Genomic DNA, 21,158 nt, shown 5'->3' with positions numbered 1-21,158 from the left:
AATTTATAGCAAAAGTTTACTGTGTGATGTAACTGAAATTATATGTTGAAAAAGACCTGAAAAAGTATCTCATCCTTTAGAATGACCATGTTGGTTTCACTTCTTTCATATATAAGTCATAAAATCTTTTTTAAAAGTTACATTTTCAAGTGAATTTTAACAGTTGGCGTCATGTTGGCCCAGATAATGTATTGAAAGTGTTAGCACCCTGTGTGAGGCTGCCTGTGCCACAATGGTCAGACTGATTTTCCTATAAAATACGGATTTATAGAATCGTACATGGATTCTTGCAATTATTGTGCAAAGTAAAATGTGGGGTGAATTTGTACTTGCAGAATTACATTTTATTTTGCTCAAACATTTCCTGAAATCTTCTCTAAGCCTTCTACCCCTTATCTTAAATCTAAATACCCAATTTATTGGCTCCTCTGCTAATGAAAAAGTGCCTTCCTGTGCTCCTCATAATTTTATATATCTCTATTATGTCACTTCTCAACCTTAGGTACTCCAAGAAAAACAGCCTTAATTTTTCTTCATAGTGCAGGCTATCTACTGAGACAACATCCTGGTACATCTCCTTAGCACCCTCTCCACTGCAATCACATTTTTCTTATAATGTGGTGACCAGGACTGCACATAGTATGGCCGTTGTGGCCTAACCAGCATGTTACTTAGTTTATAACCCTAAGTCTAACTTCCTTGCTTTTGTATTCAATGTGTTGGCTAATAAAGGCAAGGGGTCGAGAGTGTGGTGCTGGAAAAGCATAAGGGCTTACGCCCAAAACATCAATTCTCCAGCTCTTCAGATGCTGCCTGACCTGCACTTTTCCAGCACCACACTCTCAACTCTGATCTCCAGCATCTGCAGTCCTCACCTTCTACTACTGAAGGCAAGGATGCTATATACATGCCTTCCTACCCGCATCTACCTGCAACTTTTGGGGATTTGTGTAGGTCTGTCTAATCTTCAGTACCTTCCAGTAATGGGCTAATCCCTTGCCTTGTTAGTCTTCCCCCAGTACATTACACTTTCCTGGGTTGAATTCCATTCATCACTGCTGCACCCACCTGAGCTGTATATTACTTTCCTTTTACGGTTTACAGATATTCTTCTCACTATTTTCTGACCTGCCAGTTTTTGTGTCATTGGTAAGCTCTTTGATTATGCCACTTAAAATTTAGTCCAAATCATTAATGAATACAAACAGCAAAAAGTCCAGCTTTCAGCACCAAACCCTGCTGAACCACACCAGTCACAGATGTCCAGTCACAGAAACATAAGCCAATTTTGGATCCTATGCACCATTTTGCCTTGAATCCCATGGGCTCTTACTTCCTCAAGCAGTCTATCATGAGAGACATTATCAAAAACCTTGCTAAATAAAAGACCATGTAAACCATATCAAATCTATTATCTTCATTAACGGTCTGTTACCTTCTCAAAAACTTCAATCAAATTTGTCAAACACTGATCTTGCCAGGTATAGAAAGTTTGAGTTATTGATGTGGGCCAGGCCAGACCCCCTCAAACTATTTTAAGAAGTTAGCCTAGATCCTAATGTTTTTTTATTTTAAAGGCAGATGTGAAGTGGGTTTTCCGGATGTGATACAGCTGGTCAAACCACTCGGATTTAAGCAAATAGAATTTATTGAAGCATGAACAAAAGAAAATGAAATTTAGAATAACTTAACTGTTGGAAAACCTAACTGACCCGATACAGTAATGATTACTAATTAACTGTTCTAATACAGTAACTCGATAAACGCACTTCTTGGCAAAAAGGTAAATTCAAACACAGATTCTTACAGGTAGGAGGGAACAACGTCCAGATAGAGATTTCGGAAGAAAGTCAGAAGAATTCTTTACTGAAGCTTGAAACATTCCTGGGCTGTCATGTCTTGTCATTTGTCCAAGTGCATTTTAAATGTTGTTAATGTATCCACCTCAACCACTTCTGCTGGCAGCTCGTTCCATATGCATACCTCCCTCTGTGTAAAAGAAGATTGCTCCTCAGATTCCCTTTTATTTTTTCCACTCTAACCTTAAACTGATGCCCTCTAATCCTCAATTCCCCAACTCTGGGGAAAAAGACTGAGTGCATTCACCCTATTCATGCCTCTCATAGCTCCATAAGGTCCTCCCCTCAGTCTCCTACGTTCTAAAGAAAAAGTCCTAGCTTGTCCCTACAACGCAGGCCATTTAATCCAGGCAACATCTTTGTAAATTTCTTCTGCACTCTTTCCAGTTTAAAAACATCTTCCTTATAGTAAGGTGACCAAAACTGAAAACAATACTCAAGTGCAGCCTCACCAACGTCCTGTATGATTGCAACACAACTTCCCAACTTCTATACTCAATGCCCTGACTGATGAAGGCCTGTGTGCGAAAAGCCACCTTCACTGCCCTGTCTACCTGTGACTCTGCTTTCAGAGAACTGTGAACCTGAACTCCAAGGGCCCTTTGTTCCTCAACATTCCTTAAGGCCCCACCATTCATCATGAAACTTCTGCCTTGATTTCCAAATTGCAAGACCTCACACTTAATATATATTAAACTCCATTTGTCATTTCTTGGCCTACTTTGCCAGCTGATTAAGGTCCTGCTGCAATTTTTGATAACCTTTCTCACTGTCCACGATGCCACCTTTTTTAGTGTCATCCCCAAACTTCGCAATCATACCGTTCTACATTCTCATCCAAATCATTGATATAGATAACAAACAGCAATGGGCCCAGCACTGACCCCTGAGGCACTCCACTAGTCACAGACCTCCAGTACGACAAGCGTACACCCACTATTACCCTCTGCTTCCTACCATCAAGCCAATCTTAAATCCAATTTGCTAGCTTGCCCTGGATTCCATGCGATCTAACCTTCGAGAGCAGTCTGTCATGTGGAACCTTGTCAGAAAGATTTAAAAAGAGGCAATATTTTCACACAGAGGGTGGCTTGCATGTGGAATGAACTTCCTGAGGAAGTGGTGGATGTGTGTATCATTACGATGTTTAAAAAAATATTTAGATGATGCATGAATAGGAAAGGTTTGGAGGGATATAGGCCAGGTGCAGGCAAATAGGATTAGTTTGGGATTATGTTTGGCATGAACTGGTGGGACCAAAGGGTCTGTTTCTGTGCTGATGACTATTTGTCTATGACCTTCAGTTAACACTCTGAGATATCCCTTACTCAAAGTTTGTGAGAAGGTTTGTAGCTCGGGTGCTCGTTGTTGTGGTTCTGTTCGCCAAGCTGGGAATTTGTGTTGCAGACGTTTCGTCCCCTGTCTAGGTGATATCCTCCGTGCTTGGGAGCCTCCTGTGAAGCGTTTCTGTGATCTTTCCTGCGGCATTTGTTGTGGTTTGAATCTGCTGCTTCCGGTTGTCAGTTCCAGCTGTCAGTTGCAGTGGTCGGTATATTGGATCCAGGTCAATGTGCTTATTGATTGAATCTGTGGATGAATGCCATGCCTCTAGGAATTCCCTAACTGTCCTTGGTTTGGCTTGTTCTATAATAATAGTGTTGTCCCAGTCAAACTCATGCTGCTTGTCACCAACTAGCCACGAAACGACATGACCAGCTATCCTTAGTAGCCACACACGCAGATGACAAGCAACGTGAGTTCGACTGGGACAACACTACTATTATAGGACAAGCCAAACCGAGAACCGCCAGGGAATTCCTAGAGACATGGCACTCATCCACAGATTCTATCAACAAACACATCGACCTGGACCCAATATACCGGCCACTGCAGCAGACAGCTGGAACTGACAACCGGAAGCGGCAGAGACAAACCTCTATAAATGCCGGAGGAAACAAAATAGAAGCATTTCACAGGAGGCTCCCAAGCACTGAGGATATCACCTAGACAGGGGACGAAATGTTTGCAACACAATTTCCCAGCTCGGTGAACAGAACCACAACAATATCCCTTACTTTTGTAATATTTGATAATGTGTTGCATTTCTTTCCCAGGGAGACACTCCACCTCGTGCCTGTCGCAATAACCCTATAATATACACCACAAACCTGAACAATAACATTCTTTAATATATGTCGCACACATTATTGAAATGTTATATGATAGATGTTAGAGAGCACCATAACATTAGTGGGCGGCACAGTGGTTCGCATTGCTGCCTCACAGAGCCAGAGACCCGGGTTCAATTCCCACCTCAGACCACTCTCCCCATGTCTGAGTGGGTTTCCTCCGGGTGCTCCGGTTTCCTCCCACAGTCCAAAAATGTGCAGGTTAAGTGAATTGGCCATGCTAAATTGCCCGTAGTGTGAGGTGTAGGGGAATGGGTCTGGGTGGGTTGCTCTTCGGAGGGTCAGTGTGGACTTGTTGGGTCAAAGGGCCTGTTTCCCCACTGTAAGTAATCTAATCTAAATAACAGTAAATAAGACATGTCTGACACTCTTTTCAGGAATACAGCCAAATATACTCCTTGGCTCTGAATGTAATGCATAACACACTCTGAGTAATATTTGCTGATACAACCTAATCCTGTCTCAATACCATTTTGTGATCTAGCAGCCAATTCTATGAGTCATGAGAACATAGTTTTCTGATATATTCGCACACCCTCTCGATAAAGAATGCTGTTCCTTCATTAAGACAGTTACCTCTCACTTTTGTCAGCAGTAGAAATGTGAGTGAGGTAACAGATATTCTGTCTATTTTATTCATTCAGACTTTGACAGCATGTTGGTCAGTGATTATAGCACTGCTGCCTCACAGTGCCAGGGGACATAGGTTCAATTCCCCCTTAGTGTCTGTGTGGAACTTGTACATTCTCTCCATGTCTGCATAGGTTTCTTCCCATAGTGCAAAGATGTGCGGATTAGGTGGATTGGCCATGCTAAATTGCTCATAGTGTTCAGGGATGTGCAGGCTAGGTGGGTTAGCCATGGAAAATATAGGGTATGGGAGTTGGGCTTGGGTATGATGCTCCTTGAAGGGTCAGTATGGACCAGCTAGGCCAAATGATCTCTTTCCACATGGTTGGGATGCTATTCTATTATCCAGCAGTTATTCTGATTAAGAAGAGCACAACTCACAAAACCCAGTTTCATGCTAATATATTTTTAGTAAATGAGCAACTCACCTGCAGTGAAGAAACGGAGCCTTTGAGAAGTGAAGGAGAATGTAAACTTCAGAAAGGTGACCAGTTGCATGATCAGAAAGGAGCTGATTGTCTGGGGGTACATGAACTCAACTCTACAAAACTTCAGGAGAAAGCCAAGGACTCAGGATCCAGGTGAGGAATTTGTCCTATATTACAATAATGTCCTGTAGTTGGAAATGAATAAGATTATTATTTAACTTCAAAAGCCTTATTGATTGTTCATCTTAACACATACTTTACATTAAATTATTGATGGTATAGTTCATTATATTAGAGAATCATTTCCCACAGAAACAGATATTGTGTCTATTGTGCCACTTTGAAAGTGATACTCAAAGTTGTCCCATTTTCCTTGTAACGATTTTGCATGTTAGTATTTATGCAATTTTGCAAGAATGTAAGAAATAGAAGCAGTAGGTCTCCTTGCTCCTTGAACCTAATTCATCGTTTAATAAGATCACAGCTGATCTGATTGTGGTCCCAACTCCACTTTCCTCCTTGGTCCTCAATGACTTTTGACTGTCCTGTTGATTTAAAATCTAACTCCACCTTTGAACATTTTTAATGAATGGAGAATTCCAAAGTCTGATGATCCTCTGACAGAAGAAATTCCTCCCCAGTCCACTGTAAATGGGAGTTCCCCTCTTTTAAAATTGCTTCTTAGTTCTCTATTTCTCCATAAAAAGAAACAACCTCTCAGCATCAACCCTGTTAGATCCCTTCAAAAATCTTACACATATCATGAAACTCCTCTGGGCCTAACCTGCTGAAGTTTTCCTCGTAAAATATCCCTTTATCTCAGGGATCAGCCTAATGATTCTTCTCTGAACTGCTTCCAATGCATGTATATCCTTCTTTAAGTAAGGAGACCAAAATGGCACTTAACACTCCAGCCATCATCTCCCATTCCCTGTACGGTTGAGCAAGATATCCCTACTTCTATACCTTATTCCTCCTGCAATAATGGCCAACATTCCATTTGCTTTTATAATTACTTGCTTTAGCTGCATGGCCAAATTTTTGTGATTCATATAGAAGGACACCCAGATTTGTCTGCACTGCATTGTTCAAAAGGTTTCTCTCTATTTAAATAATGTGTTGCTTTACTAATCTTCCTGTAAAAGTGGGCAACATTATATTACTGCATATTATTCTTCATCTGTCCAATGCTGCTCATTCACTTTAAACTCTCAAAATCCATCTGCAGACTTGTAGCTTCCACACATTACTTTCTTAGTAATAATTATACAAACAAATGTGGCCACAATATACCTGAATTCCTTAATCAAAGTCAGTAGTATAGATGGTAAAAGTTTGGGGACTCCCCCCACACCAATCTCTGTGACATTCATAGTTACAACTAACCAATTAAAATTAATTAATTTACCCTCACCCTGCTTTCTGTTGGGTAGCTGAACTTCACTCTTGCTAATATTGTACTCCGCAAAAGTGAGGACTGCAGATGCTGGAGGTTAGAGTCAAGATTAGAGTGGTACTGGAAATGCACAGCAGGTCAGGCAGCATCCAAGAGCAGGAAAATTGACATTTCGGGCAGGAGCCCTTCATTAGGAAGGGCTCCTGCCCAAAATGTCGATTTTCCTGCTCTTGGATGCTGTCTAACCTGCTGTGCATTTCCAGCACCACTCTAATCTTGACTAATATCCTACTCCCAATACCATGAGTTGTTAAATTGTGCACCAACCTTTAATTAGGCACCTTATTGAATGTTTTTTGGAAAATCCAAATACATACCTACTTGTTTCTCGTTATCCATCCTGTTTGTTTTATCCTCAATGAGCTATAATAAATTTGCCTAACAAGATTTTCATTTCATAAAATCATGCAAAATAATATCTGATCTTTTTAAAATGATCTTCTAAATGACCTGCTCCTGCTCCTTTCATTTCAAAATGGAAAGAGCTGAAATTTCTGGATTCAATGTTAATTCTATCTCTCACTCTTCACAAATGCTGCCAGACCTGCAGAGTTTGTCTAACGCTTCCTGTTTTTATTTCAGATTTCCAGCATCTGCAGTATCTTCCTTTTAGTTTATTGCTTCCTTTATAATGGATTCCAACATTTTTCCCAAAGACAAGATGTTAGACTAACTGACCTGTGGTTTACTGCTTGTTGTCTCTCTCACTTCTTAGTGTTCCATCGTTGGGGGGTGTTCCATTGGTACTTTTCCAAACCACTGGAATATTACAAGAATTTTTTTGTTCAGCATGCTTCTCAGTATTAATTCCCCAGTCTTGTTTTCTAAGAGGCCAACAAATCTTTTCTGTTTTGATGTTTTTGCTGGAATTTTTATATTTCTTGCTACTTTACTCTTGTGCTGTAATTTTGCATTCTTGGTCATTTTTGGTCATCCTTTGCTGCATTCTAAATTTTGCCTAGTCTTATTTTTATCATTAACCTTTGCAGCATTGTTTACCTTTACTTTCAATATGATGCCATCATAATCATGGACGTTGCATGCATCTCAGTGTTTGTTTATCAATGTAAAATGTCTTTGTTGCATTTAATGAAATATTGGCTCGAGGGCTCAGTGGTTAGCACTGCTGCCTCACAGTGCCAGGGACCCGGGTTCAATTCTCACTTTGTGCAAACTTCACACAGACAGTTGCCCTTTCTCCCCATGTCTGCGTGGGTTTCTTCCGGATGCTTCGGTTTCCTCCCACAATCCAAAGATGTGCAGGTTAGGTGATTTGGCCATTCTAAATGCACATAGTGTTAGGTAAATGTAGGGGAATGGGTCTGGGTGGGTTGCTCTTCAGAGAGTCGATGGACTTGTTGGGCCGAAGGGCCTGTTTCCACACTGTAGGGAATCTAATCAATTTCTTTGTATGTCTCTCACTGCTTTACTACAGAGCTGTCTTTTAACCTATTCCCCATTCCACTTTAGTCAACGCTTTCTTTATACCCTTGTAACTGCCTGCCTTAAGTTTTAGCCACCAGCTTCAAATCCACATTTCCCATGCTAAAACTGAATATGAATTTCAAGTATGTTATCGCTCCTTGGATGTTTTTTACAATGAGGTACTGAATTAATCCAGATTCATCGCACATGTCTCAAAAAGTCTGTTTCCTGATTGATCATTTCTTACCATTTTGCTGATCCCACTTCAACAACTTCCCTTTGGTGAGTTGCTATTCGGTAGAACCCTAGAATGGTTGCAGCGTCAAAAGAGGCCTGTTGTCATTGTCAGCCTTCTGTAGACAAAAGTGCAGCTCCATCCCTGCATTTGTGTCATTGAGTCATAGAGATTTACGGTACGGAAACGGATCCTTTGGTGCAACTCATTCATGCCGAGCAGATATTCCAATCCAATCTAGTCCCACCTGCCAGCACCCAACCCATATCCCTCCAAGCCATTTCTATTCATATACCCAAGCAGATGCCTTTTAAATGTTGCAATTGTACTAGCCTCCACCACTTCCTCTGGCAGCTTATTCCATAGATATACCACCCTCTACATGAAAAGGTTGCCCCTTAGGTCTGTTTTATATCTCACCCCCTCTCACCTTAAACCTATGCCCTCTAGTTCTTGACCCACCCACCCCAGAGGGAAAGGCTTTGTCTGTTTATCCTATCCATACCCTTCATGATTTTATAAACCATAATAAGGTCACCCGTCAGCCTCTGATGCTCCAGGAAAAACAGCCCAGCCTGTTAAGTCTCTCCCTATAGCTCAAATCCTCCAACCTTGGCAACGTCCTTGTAAGTCCTTTCTGAACCCTTTCACGTTTAACAACCTCTTTCTGATATGAAGGAGACCAGAATTGCACACACTATTCTAAAAGTGGCCTAACCAATGTCCTGTAGAGCCACAACATGACCTCCCAACTCCTGTACTCAATACTCTGACCAATAAAGGAAAGCATACTAAACGCTTTCTTCACTATCCTATTTACCTGCAACTCTACTTTCAAGGAGCTATGAACCTGCACTCCAAGGTCTCTTTGTTCATCTGCACTCCCTAGGACCTTATGATTAAGTGTATAATTCCTGCTAAGATTTGCTTTCCCAAAATGCCGCACCTCGCATTTATCTAAATGAAACTCCATCTGTCACTCCTTAACCAATTGGCCCATCCGATCAAGGTTCAATTGCAATCTGAGGTAACCTTCTTCGCTGTCCACTACACCTCTAATTTTGGTGACATCTGCAAATTTGCTAACTATATCTCTTGTGCTCACATCCAAATTATTTATATAAATGACGAAAAGTAGTGGACTCAACACTGAGCCATGAGGCACTCCACTGGTCACAGTCCTCCAGTCTGAAAAAACAACCCTCCACTACCACCCTCTGTCTTCTACCTTTGAGCTAGTTCTGTATCCAAATGGCTAGTTCTCCCTGTATTCCATGAGATCTAACCTTGCTAACCAGTCTCCCGTAGGGAACTTGTCGAATGTCTTACTGGAGTCCATATAGATCACATCTACCACTCTGCTCTCATCAATCCTCTTTGTTACTACTTCAAAAAAACTCAATCAAGTTTGAGACATGATTTCCCACACACAAAGCCATGTTGACTATCCCCAATCAGTCTTTGCCTTTCCAAATACTTGTACATCCTGATCCTCAGGATTCCCTCCAACAACTTGTCCACCACTGATGTCAGGCTCACCGGTCTATAGTTCCCTGGCTTGTCCTTACCACCTTTCTTAAACAGTGGTACCACGTTTGCCAACCTCCAGTCTTCTGGCACCTCACCTGTGACTCGATTTTATAAATACCTCAGTAAGAGGCCCAGCAATCACTTCTCTAGCTTCCCACAGAATTCTAGGGTACACCTGATCAGGTCAGGAGGATTTATCCACTTTTATGTGTTTCAAGACATCTAGCAGTTCCTCCTCTGTACTATGGACAGTTTTCAAAATGTCACCATCTATTTCCCTACATTCTATATCTTCCATGTCCTTTTCTACAGTAAACACTGATGCAAAAAAATTCATTTTAGTATGTCCCACTTCTCTTGCAGCCCCACACTCTTGCTGATCTTTGAGGGACCCTATTCTTTCCCTAGTTACCCTTTTGTCCTTAACATATTTGTAAAAACCCTTTGGATTCTCCTTAAGTCTATTTGCCAAAACTGTCGCATGTCCACTTTTTGTCCTCCTGATTTCCCTGTTAAGTATACTCCTACTGCCTCTATACCCTTCTAAGGATTCACTCGATCTATCCTGTCTATACCTGACGTATGCTTCCTTCTTTTTCCTCACCAAATCCTCAATTTCTTTAGTCATCCAGCATTCCCTACACGTACCACCCTTTCCTTTCACCCTAACAGGAATATATTGTCTTTGGACTCACTTTGTCTCATTTCTGAAGGCTTTCCATTTTCCAGCCGTCCCTTTACCTGTGAACATCTGTCCCAGTTAGCTTTTGGAAGATCTTGCCTAGTGCAGTCAAAATTAGCCTTTCTCCAATTTAGCACTTGAACTTTTACATCTGGTCTATTTTAAAACTAGTAGAATTATGGTCGCTGGCCCCAAAATGCTCCCCCACTGACACCTCAGTCACCTGCCCTGCCTTATTTCCCAAGAGCAGGTCAGGTTTTGCACCTTCTCCAGTAGGTAGATCTACATACTGAATCAGAAAATTTTCTTATACACACTTAACAAATTCCTCTCCATCTAAAACCTTAACACTACGACAGTCCCAGTCTATGTTTGGAAAGTTAAAATCCCCTACCACAACCACCCTACTATTCTTACAGATTACTGAGACCCCCTTGCAAATTTGTTTCTCAATTTCCTGCTGACTATTAAGGGGTCTATAATACAATCCCAGTAAGGTGATCATCCACTTCTTATTTTTCAGTTCCACCCAAATTCCTGGATGTATTTCCGGGAATATCCTTCCTCAGTGCAACTGTACTGCTATCCCTTATCAAAAATGCCACTCCCTGTCCTCTCTTGCCTCCCGTTCTGTCCTTCCTGTAGCATTTGTATCCTGGAACATTAAGCTGCCAGTTCTGTCCATCCCTGAGCCACGTTTCTGTAATTGTTATGATATCCCAGTCCCGTGTTCCTAACCATGCCCTGAGTTTATCTGTCTTCCCTGTTAGCCGTCTTGCATTGAAATAAATGCATCTTCCCAACCCCCTAATTTTCTTTTCTACTTTAGATAATTATCCTATTCTCAAAGTTCAAGGCTGAAACTACTTTCACTAACTCTTGGGCAATGCATTCCAGTTCCCAGCCACTTACAATGTAAACAAATGTTCCCTTATGTTGCCTTTTGCCAATCACTTTAAATTGGTGTCTTCGGATTTGGAGGCCTTCCATAAACGGGAAAGTATTTTCCTTTGTTCTAATTTCCGATCACTTGTGATTTTAAATACCTCTAACAAATCTTGATACAATCTTGTATTCAGTAATTTGCACACACAAAACTTAAGATTCTTCTTGCTCTGGTAACCTCATAAGAATAATATCCTATGTTTAAAAAAAAATTGCCTCATCTTGTTCTACCTACCAAAATTTATCACTTTGCAGTTCTCTGCAATAATTTATCTCTTATTTTTCTGCCCATTCCACCATCCTGTTCATGCCTTGCCTAAAGGACATGAGTGAATCAGATGATTTTCACAACAATCATTTATGATTACACAGCCAGTTTATAATTTCAAACTTTTGTTCAATTTTTGCTATGTGCCATGGTGAGATTTGAATCTATGCTACCAGAATATTACTTTGAGGTCCTGGATTATTAGTCTAGTGATGTTACCACTCTGCGACTGCCTACCAGTTGGGATGATGAAGGCATCAGAGGTGGATGACATTTGTGCTGCACTTAGCAAGGATGTTGGATGAGTTGAGCTTTGTGAAGAATGATTGAGTCTGGGAGGTCAGTATAAGGGCATTTGAAATGAAAGCCTTCAATTGATGAAGGGGTTGATCAATTTATGAAAAACAGAAAACAAAGTTCAGAGCAGATGAGGTTAATTCAGATAGTCTGATTAAAATGTTTTGATAACAGCAGTGTCATTTATGTTATTAATCAACCACATTGATCAGTAATGCTAGTGATCTTTATTTAGTTCAAAGATGGTAGATTGTTGGTGATGAAGAGGAAGCATCTAGTTCATGATGAAGCATTGTAATATTCCTTTTGTTGCTGTTTAAATCACAGCTCAGTAATTCCAGCACCCACCTTGTCAGCAATGGGAGATGGGGCAGTGCAAACCGAGGATCACCAAGGTGAGTAAGAGGACATCGTTTTAGTAGTGATGGTCACATCTCTGGATTTAAGTAGATGCTACATGGAATAATGAGGATGCAGTTTTAAAAATTCTTTTATGGATGTGAGTGTCCTGACAAGGCTAGCATTTGTTGCCTTGAACTGGGGGACTTATTAGGCCATTTCAGATGACAGTTAAGCGTTAATGACCTTGCTGTGTATCTGGAGTCACAGGTAGGCCAGACCAAGTAAGGATGGCAGAGATGCCACCTGTGAAGATCTTCTCTCATCCATTCAGTTGTGATTTTGGCAATCCATTATTTACCCAATCATTCTGTAACCTTGATTGTGGTGTAGTTGTGAGTATTATCTCATCCTTGGTTCTGAATAAAATGGAAACAAAAACTGCCAGGAATATGAATTGGTAATTGAGCGATGGCTGTGAGGCTGAAGCAGCTACAGAAAACATGTTCAACTTTGCATCATGGGCCAAACACCAAGATTGCACTCGAGAAAATGACAAAGCCATAGCTAAGTTTCAGAAATTTCTATTTGCCAAGTCTGTGAATATTGCTGTAACACTTTGAGGTATGTCCCATAGTTCTCTTCATTTTGAGCCTTAACATGTCTGTCAACACTGTGGATAAAATTGCATAATATATGCCACTTATCTTCCTTATTCTGTCTGATGTGTCCTACCCTGCTCTTATTATTATTGATGTGGTTTCCATCATTTTCTTATACTTTGACATTGCAGACATTGTCCATTACTGTTCATTCAGACACCAGCACATTATCTGTCAGGAGGCTGAGAACAATCCCAAAAGCCCAGCTTTCTATCAGCCTCATGATAATGTATTTTCAGGAACTGATCAGCTGTCCTGCAATGAAGAAACAAAACCTGTGAGAAGTGTAGGAGAAAGTAAACTGCAGAAAGGTGAGCAGCTATATGATCAGGAAGGAATGGAGAGACTGGAAATACATGAACCTAACTTCAGAAAAGCTCAGGAAAAAAGAAAGGACTCAGAATACAGGTGAGAAGCTGTTTCCATGAAGTAGAGAGTAGATATTAATTGGTCATAAATGGGTTTTACGAGATGTAACAGTGTACTGCAGGAGTCAGTACTGAGGCCTCGAGTGTTTAAAATTTATACAAATTACTTGGATGACGGGACTGAAGATGTGGTTACTAAATTTGTTAAGTACAAAAGTAGACAAAAGGAGGCTACAAAAGGATATAGATAACTTAAGTGAGTGGTAAAGATCTGGAAAATGTGAGAAAATATGACAATATTGATTTTGGCAGACCAATAGAAAATAAGCATTTTATTTAAATGGTGAGAGGTTGCAGAACTCTAAGATGCAAAGGATCTGGGTATTCTAGTGCATAAATTACAAAAGACTAGAATGAATATTTAACATGTAATTAGAAAAACAATAAAATATTGTTTTATGAGAGGGGAATTAAATACAATAGTAGGGAGTTCTTCACTGGTACAGGACACTGTTGAGACCACATCTGGAGTACTGTGCAATATTTCTGTCCTTATTGAAGGAAGGATGTAAATGTGTTGATTACAACTCTGAGAAGACTTATTAGCCTATTACTTGGAATGTGTGAATTATCTTATGACAAAAGATTGGACAGGTTAGGCTTGTTTTCATTGGAGTTTGAGTGGAGAAGTTGACTTAATTTAAACTGTAAGATCCCAAGGTGCCTTGATCGGGTATACATGATGAGGATGTTTCCACTTGTAGGAAAAATCTAGAATTAAGTGGTAAGCATTTAAGACAGATGAAGCCAAATGTTTCTCTCAGCGGATTGTGACATTTTGGGACACACTCTCAGAGCCCATGGAAGGAGAATCTTTTTAAGGGAGAGGTGACAAGGGGGTGGAACGTTGATACTTTTAGATATTCAAGTCCTCAAGGTATCTGGAGGGAAAGTGAGAATATATTGAGATAGATGGCCAGACATAATCATCATATATGGTGGAGCAGGCTCAAAGGGATGAATGGCCTACTCCTGCTTCTAGTTTCTCTGCATCTATATAGGTAGGAATGTGGATTTGAAGTTACAATCAGATCAACCGTGACCTTATTAAGTGGTGAGCAGAGCCAAGGGTCCAAATGGCCTATTCCTTAATCCTAACTCCCATGTTCATCTGTGTTGGTCTCCGATTCCAACAGTATCCTGTTATGGGGGAGAGACTAACCTTGTTGATTGCCTTGTTAGGCACTTAATCTTCAGTTGAACTATTTTCCCTTTGCCTTACATTTTGGCATTTCTTTCCAATTCCTATGTGTAACCTACTATTCACCTGTAAGTTATGAAAGATAAGGAATGCTGTAGTGATAGCGATGGTCATGTAGAGTAGGGTAAGAGTGGATGGAATGAGACTCTAATATTAGTTTTGAATGGACTGTGAACAGCAGCAGTGAAGAAATCAGGATAAGAAATGGGTGTGCTGAAGTTAAAAAGGATATTGGATTTAGATTAGTTTTGGATGAGTTGAGGATTGTAGGCATCGCTTAATGAGATTGTGGCTAATCCAATAATCCTTAATTTCACTTTCTTGCCTTTTCTCCATGACTCTTTATTCTCTTAGTGATTTAAAGTTGTCTATTTCAACCATTGATATACTTAATGACCCAACCTCTACAGCCATCCTGAATAAGTAATTTCATAGAGTCATGGATGAGCTAGGGAGGCTAGTTTCAAGAAGTTGATGAAGGGATTAATCAGGCTTTAAAAATAGAAGAGAGTTGAGATTGGACAAGATGAATTTACACAGTCTGATAAAATTGTTTCTCGTAACAGCAGTGCAATTGGTGTCACGCCTGAGAAATCCTTGTAAAATTGTCCTGAAATTAGAATCACTGATCCTTCTTTAGTTCAGAGATGTTAGACTGTCAAGAATAAAGACCAAAGACCAAGCTTGTCATGAAATATTTTAATACACCTGTCCTTACTGTTCAAATCACAGCTCAGTTATTCCAGCAGTCCTGGTGTCAGCAATGGGAGATGGTACAGTGCAAACAAACATAGAGGATCATTACGGTGAGTAAGAGTGAGCAGATTTTAGCTGCTAGTCACACATTTAGTCATATTTAAGTGCTTCCAAGGAATTCCCGTTGACAGTCTCTCACCCCAATCATTTATGTTGTTGGCAGAACATTTGTGATAGACATTCCATTGTGACAGACCCAATCAATAAAAGACACTCTAAACACCACCCTTAACATATTACTCTCACTGAATCCCCTACTGTCAACATCCTTTGGGTTACCATTGACCAGAAACTCAACTGGACTCACCACATAGACACAGTGGCTGGAAGAGCAGGTCAGAGACTAGGTATACTGCAGTGAGTAATTCACCTCCAGACACCCCAAAGTCTATCCACCATCTACAAGGCACAAGTCGGATGTGCGATGGAATACTCCCCACTTGCCTGAATGGGTGTAGCTCCAACGACACTCAAGAAGCTTGACATCATCCAGGACAAAGCAACCTGCTTGATTGACACCACAGCTACAAACATTCAATCCCTCAACCACCGGCGCTCGGTATCAGCAGTGTGTACTATCTACAAGATGTACTGCAGAAGTTCACCAAAGATCCTTAGACGATACCATCCAAACCCATGACCACTTCGATCTAGAAGGACAAGAGCAGCAGGTTCTCGGGAACACCGTCACCTGCAAGTTCCCCTCCAAACAACTCCACCCTGACTTGGAAATATACTGCCATTCTTTCACAGTCATTGGGTCAAATTCCTGGAATTCCCTCCATACCAGCAATGTGGGTCAACCCACAGCAAGTGTACTGCAGCGATTCAAGAAGGCAGCTCACCGCCAACTTCTCAAGGGCAAGGAGGGATGGGCTATCAATGCTGGCCAGCCAGCAATCCCCAAGTCCCAGAAATTAATAACAAAAAGTCTTTCTTTAACCTTGACTAGTGTGTAAGTGTGGGCATCAGCACTTCTGGATTTCCAAACAAAAGGGAAATATTGTTGATTAAAAACTTCAGGGAACATGAATTGAGAATTAACTGACTGTTTTCAGGCTGCGTCAGTTACAGACAAAACTACATCCATGCAGCAAAATTACGAGTTGCACATATCCAAAACAAAAAATGCTATAGCAATGTCTACTGGGCAAATAAATATCCCTAACCCCTCACAATACTACTCCAGTATATCTTCCACTTCCAAGGAACACATATTAATACACACTATATACCTTCACAATAACTTTGTATAATCTACGTTGTACTTCTGCACAGTAACGTTTGTACATCCAGCACCTATCCTCAGAATGCTGTCTGACAGACCACATTTATTATGGTAACATGTTCTGGTGTATCTTACATTTCTCTCAGTAAAAAGCACAAACATATCCCCTGATTACCTTGTAAAAGATCCACGGGATTTACCACATCTCAGTAATACGCTTCCTGATATACATGCTTCCTGCCACCACATCCGTCCTTATTTTCATTTGTTGGAGAGGATCCTGAGGGACAGGATTTACATGTTTTGGAAAGCCAAGTACTGGTTAGGAATAGTCAGCATAGCTTTGTGTGTGGGAAATCATGTCTCACGAACTTGATTGAGTTTTTTGAAGAAGTAACCAAGAGAATTCATGAGGACAGAGTGGTGGATGTGATCTATATGAATTTCAGTAAGGTGGCAGGTTCCCATTGGGAGACTGGTCAGCAAGGTTAAATCTCATGGAATACAAGGAGAACTAGCCATATGGATGCAGAACTAGCTTGAAAGTAGAAGACAGATGGTGGTAGAGGGTTGCTTTTCAGACTTGAGGCCTGTGACCAGTGGTGTGCCACAAGAATCGGTGCTGGGTCCACATTTAAGTAAATAATTTGGATGTGAACGTAGGCCTCACTCTCTCGGCGGAGCAGGTAAAGGCTGTCTGGTGGTGTTTTTTTTTTAAGTTGTGGGTATAGTCCAGTTTTTGTTTTTTTTTTAACGGCTAAAATTTAAAGTTTTTTTAAGCGCCTAGCGGACCTGGAAGCTGGTGTCGCGTTAGCTTACGTGGGAAGGTTTTTTTTTTCTTATATAAGCGCGCAGCTGAGGAACCCGAGGCACTACAGGGGTAGAGCCTCCCACCCGCCCTCCTCCTCTAACCTAATAATAAGACCCGTTGTGGTAAGTAGGTAAGTGCTGCATTTTACTTGTTTGTTTCTTTAGATCTAGTTTTTTAAAGTTTACCTTTTAGAGGAATGGCAGCGAAGGCAGTGCAATGTTCCTGTTGCAACATGTATGAGGTGATGGAAGCCATTAGCGTCCCTGCTGATTACGCTTGCAAGATGTGCACCCATCTCCAGCTCCTCCAAGACCGTGTTAGGGAACTGGAGCTGGAGTTGGATGAACTGCGGATCATTCGGGAGGCAGAGGTGGTCATAGATCAGAGCTTTAGGGAAGTAGTTACTCCGAAAGTTATAGAGAGATGGGTGACAGTGAGGGGGAGTGGGAGGAAGCAGACAGTGCAGGGACCCCCTGCGGTCATTCCCCTCAAGAACAAGTATACCGTTTTGGATACTTGTGGGGGGGATGACTTACCAGGGGTAAGTAACGAGGTTCAGGCCTCTGGCACGGAGCCTGTCCCCGTTGCTCAGAAGGGAAGGGTGGAGAAAGGTAGAGCGATAGTTATTGGGGACTCAGTAGTGAGGGGCACAGATAGGCGGTTTTGCAGGGGCGACAGAGACTCACGATTGGTATGTTGCCTCCCAGGTGCAAGGGTACGTGATGTCTCTGATCGTGTTTTCCGGGTCCTTAAGGGGGAGCGGGAGCAGCCCCAGATCGTGGTCCACGTTGGAACCAACGACATAGGTAGGAAGAGGGGTGAGGATGTCAGGCAGGCTTTCAGGGAGCTAGGTTGGAAGCTCAGAGCTAGAACGAACAGAGTTGTTGTCTCTGGTTTGTTACCCGTGCCACGTGATAGAGAGTCGAGGAATAGGGAGAGCGAACAGTTAAATGTGTGGCTACAGGGATGGTGCAGGAGGGAGGGATTCTGGTTTCTGGACAACTGGGGTTCTTTCTGGGGAAGGTGGGACCTTTTTAAACAGGATGGTCTACACCTAAACCTGAGGGGCACCAGTATCCTTGGGGGGAGGTTTGCTAGTGCTCTTTGGGAGGGTTTAAACTAACTCTGCAGGGGCATGGGAACCTGGACTGTAGCTTTAGGGTACAGGACCTTGAGTGTAGGGAGGTTAGGAACAAGGCATCGATCTCGAAGGAGGGTGCCTGTAAACAGGAAGGTGGCTTGAAGTGTGTATACTTCAATGCCAGAAGAATAAGAAACAAGGTAGGTGAACTTGCAGCGTGGGTTGGTACCTGGGACTTCGATGTTGTGGCCATTACAGAGACGTGGGTAGAACAGGGACGGGAATGGCTGTTGCAGGTTCTAGGGTTTAAATGTTTTAGCAGGGTCAGAGGTGGGGGTAAAAGAGGGGGGGGTGTGGCATTGCTTGTCAAGGATAGTATTACAGCGGTGGAAAGGTCGATGGAGGAAGACTTGCCATCTGAGGTAGTTTGGGCTGAGCTTAGAAATAGGAAAGGTGAGGTCACCCTGTTAGGAGTTTTCTACAGGCCACCTAATAGTCCGAGAGAAGTAGAGGAAAGTATTGCGAGGATGATTCAGGAGAAAAGTGAAAGTAGCAGGGTGGTTGTTATGGGGGACTTTAACTTCCCAGATATTGACTGGGAAAGTATAGCTCGAGTACATTAGATGGGTCGGTGTTTGTCCAATGTGTGCAGGAGGGTTTCCTGACACAATATGTAGACAGGCCAACAAGAGGTGAGGCCATACTGGATTTGGTTCTAGGTAATGAACCAGGCCAGGTGTTAGACTTGGAGGTAGGTGAGCACTTCGGGGACAGTGACCACAACTCGGTGACTTTTACTCTAGTGATGGAGAGGGATAAGTGTGCACTGCAGGGCAAGAGCTATAGCTGGGGGCAGGGAAATTATGATGCGGTGAGGCATGACTTGGGATGCGTGGATTGGAAAAATAGGCTTCAAGGGAAGAACACAAATGATATGTGGAGATTGTTCAAGGAACAGCTATTTGGTGTCCTTGATAAGTATGTACCAGTCAGGCAGGGAGTAAAGGGTCTTGTGAGGGAGCCGTGGTTTAATAAGGAATTGGAATCCCTTGTGAAAGGGAAGAGGGCAGCCTATGTAAAGATGAGGCGTGAAGCTTCAGTTGGGGCGATTGAGAGTTATAAGGTAGCCAGGAAGGATCTAAAGAGAGAGCTATGAGCAGCGAGAAGGGGACATGAAAAGTCCTTGGTTGGTAGGATTGGGGAAAACCCAAAGGCTTTCTATAGGTATGTCAGGAATAAAAGGATGACTAGGGTAGGTATCGGTCCAGTCAAGGATAGTAGTGGGAAGTTGTGCGTGGAGGCGGAGGAGATTGGAGAGACACTAAATCAATACTTTTCGTCAGTATTCACTCAGGAACAGGACACTGTTGCTGATGTGAATATTGAGTCACAAGTGATTAGAATGGATGACCTTGAGGTATGTAGGGAAGAGGTCTGGGGAATACTGGAAAGGATGAAAATAGATAAGTCCCCTGGGCCTGATGGCATTTATCCTAGGATCCTCTGGGAAGCTAGGGAGGAGATAGCGGAGCCATTGGCCTTGATTTTTATGTCGTCATTGTCTACGGGAATAGTGCCAGAAGACTGGAGGATAGCGAATGTGGTCCCCTTGTTCAAGAAGGGGAGTAGGGATAGCCCTAGTAACTATAGGCCAGTGAGTCTCACTTCTGTTGTGGGCAAAGTCTTAGAGAGAATTGTAAGGGATAGGATTTATGAACATCTGGATAGGAATAATGTGATCAAGGATAGTCAGCATGGTTTTGTGAAGGGCAGGTCGTGCCTCACGAACCTTATTGAGTTCTTTGAGAAGGTGACCAAGGAAGTGGACGAGGGTAAAGCAGTAGATGTGGTGTATATGGATTTTAGCAAGGCGTTCGATAAGGTACCCCATGGCAGGCTAATGCAAAAACTACGGAGGTATGGCATTGAGGGTGCATTAGAGGTTTGGATTAGGAATTGGCTGGCTGGAAGGAGACAGAGGGTAGTAGTTGATGGTAAAGGTTCATGTTGGAGTGCAGTTACTAGCGGTGTTCCACAAGGATCTGTTTTGGGACCATTGCTGTTTGTCATTTTTATAAATGACCTAGAGGAGAGGCTTGAAAGCTGGGTGAGCAAGTTTGCGGATGACACGAAAGTCGGTGGAGTTGTGGACAGCGAAGAAGGATTTGGCAGGTTACAGCGGGATATAGATAAGTTGCAGAGCTGGGCAGAAAGGTGGCAAATGGAGTTCAATGTAGCTAAGTGTGAAGTGATTCACTTTGGTAGGAGTAACAAGAAGATGGATTACTGGGCTAATGGTAGGCTACTTGGTAGTGTGGATGAGCGGAGGGATCTTGGTGTCCATGTACACAGATCTCTGAAAGTTGCCACCCAGGTAAATAGTGCTGTGAAGAAGGCATATGGTGTACTGGGCTTTATTGGTAGAGGAATTGAGTTCCGGAGTCCTGAGGTCATGTTGCAGTTGTATAAGACTCTGGTGCGGCCTCATCTGGAGTATTGTGTGCAGTCTTGGTCGCCATACTATAGGAAGGACGTGGAGGCATTGGAACGAGTGCAGAAGAGGTTTACCAGGATGTTGCCTGGCATGGTAGGAAGATCGTATGAGGAAAGACTGAGGCACTTGGGGTGACACTGAGGCACTGTTCTCATTGGAGAAAAGAAGGTTTAGGGGAGATTTGATAGAGGTGTACAAGATGATTAGGGGTTTA

The 21,158-nt window shown here is 42.1% G+C and overlaps 1 protein-coding gene across 1 annotated transcript in view; it reads left to right on the top strand.

The window, feature by feature from the left end:
• The window catches only part of dnaaf1 (dynein axonemal assembly factor 1), a 121,623-nt gene that overhangs the window by 9,350 nt on the left and 91,115 nt on the right, over nucleotides 1-21,158 (top strand). Inside the window, exons 3-6 of the mRNA XM_060837527.1 lie at nucleotides 5,091-5,259; nucleotides 12,272-12,339; nucleotides 13,185-13,353; nucleotides 15,307-15,380. Of these exons, the coding sequence (XP_060693510.1) occupies nucleotides 5,091-5,259; nucleotides 12,272-12,339; nucleotides 13,185-13,353; nucleotides 15,307-15,380 (480 nt within the window). The remainder of the gene's footprint in view (nucleotides 1-5,090; nucleotides 5,260-12,271; nucleotides 12,340-13,184; nucleotides 13,354-15,306; nucleotides 15,381-21,158) is intronic.

This window comes from Hemiscyllium ocellatum, chromosome 17 (assembly GCF_020745735.1).
Source record: "Hemiscyllium ocellatum isolate sHemOce1 chromosome 17, sHemOce1.pat.X.cur, whole genome shotgun sequence".
Lineage (NCBI taxonomy): Eukaryota > Metazoa > Chordata > Chondrichthyes > Orectolobiformes > Hemiscylliidae > Hemiscyllium > Hemiscyllium ocellatum.
This window is presented reverse-complemented; position numbering and strand designations above follow the sequence as displayed.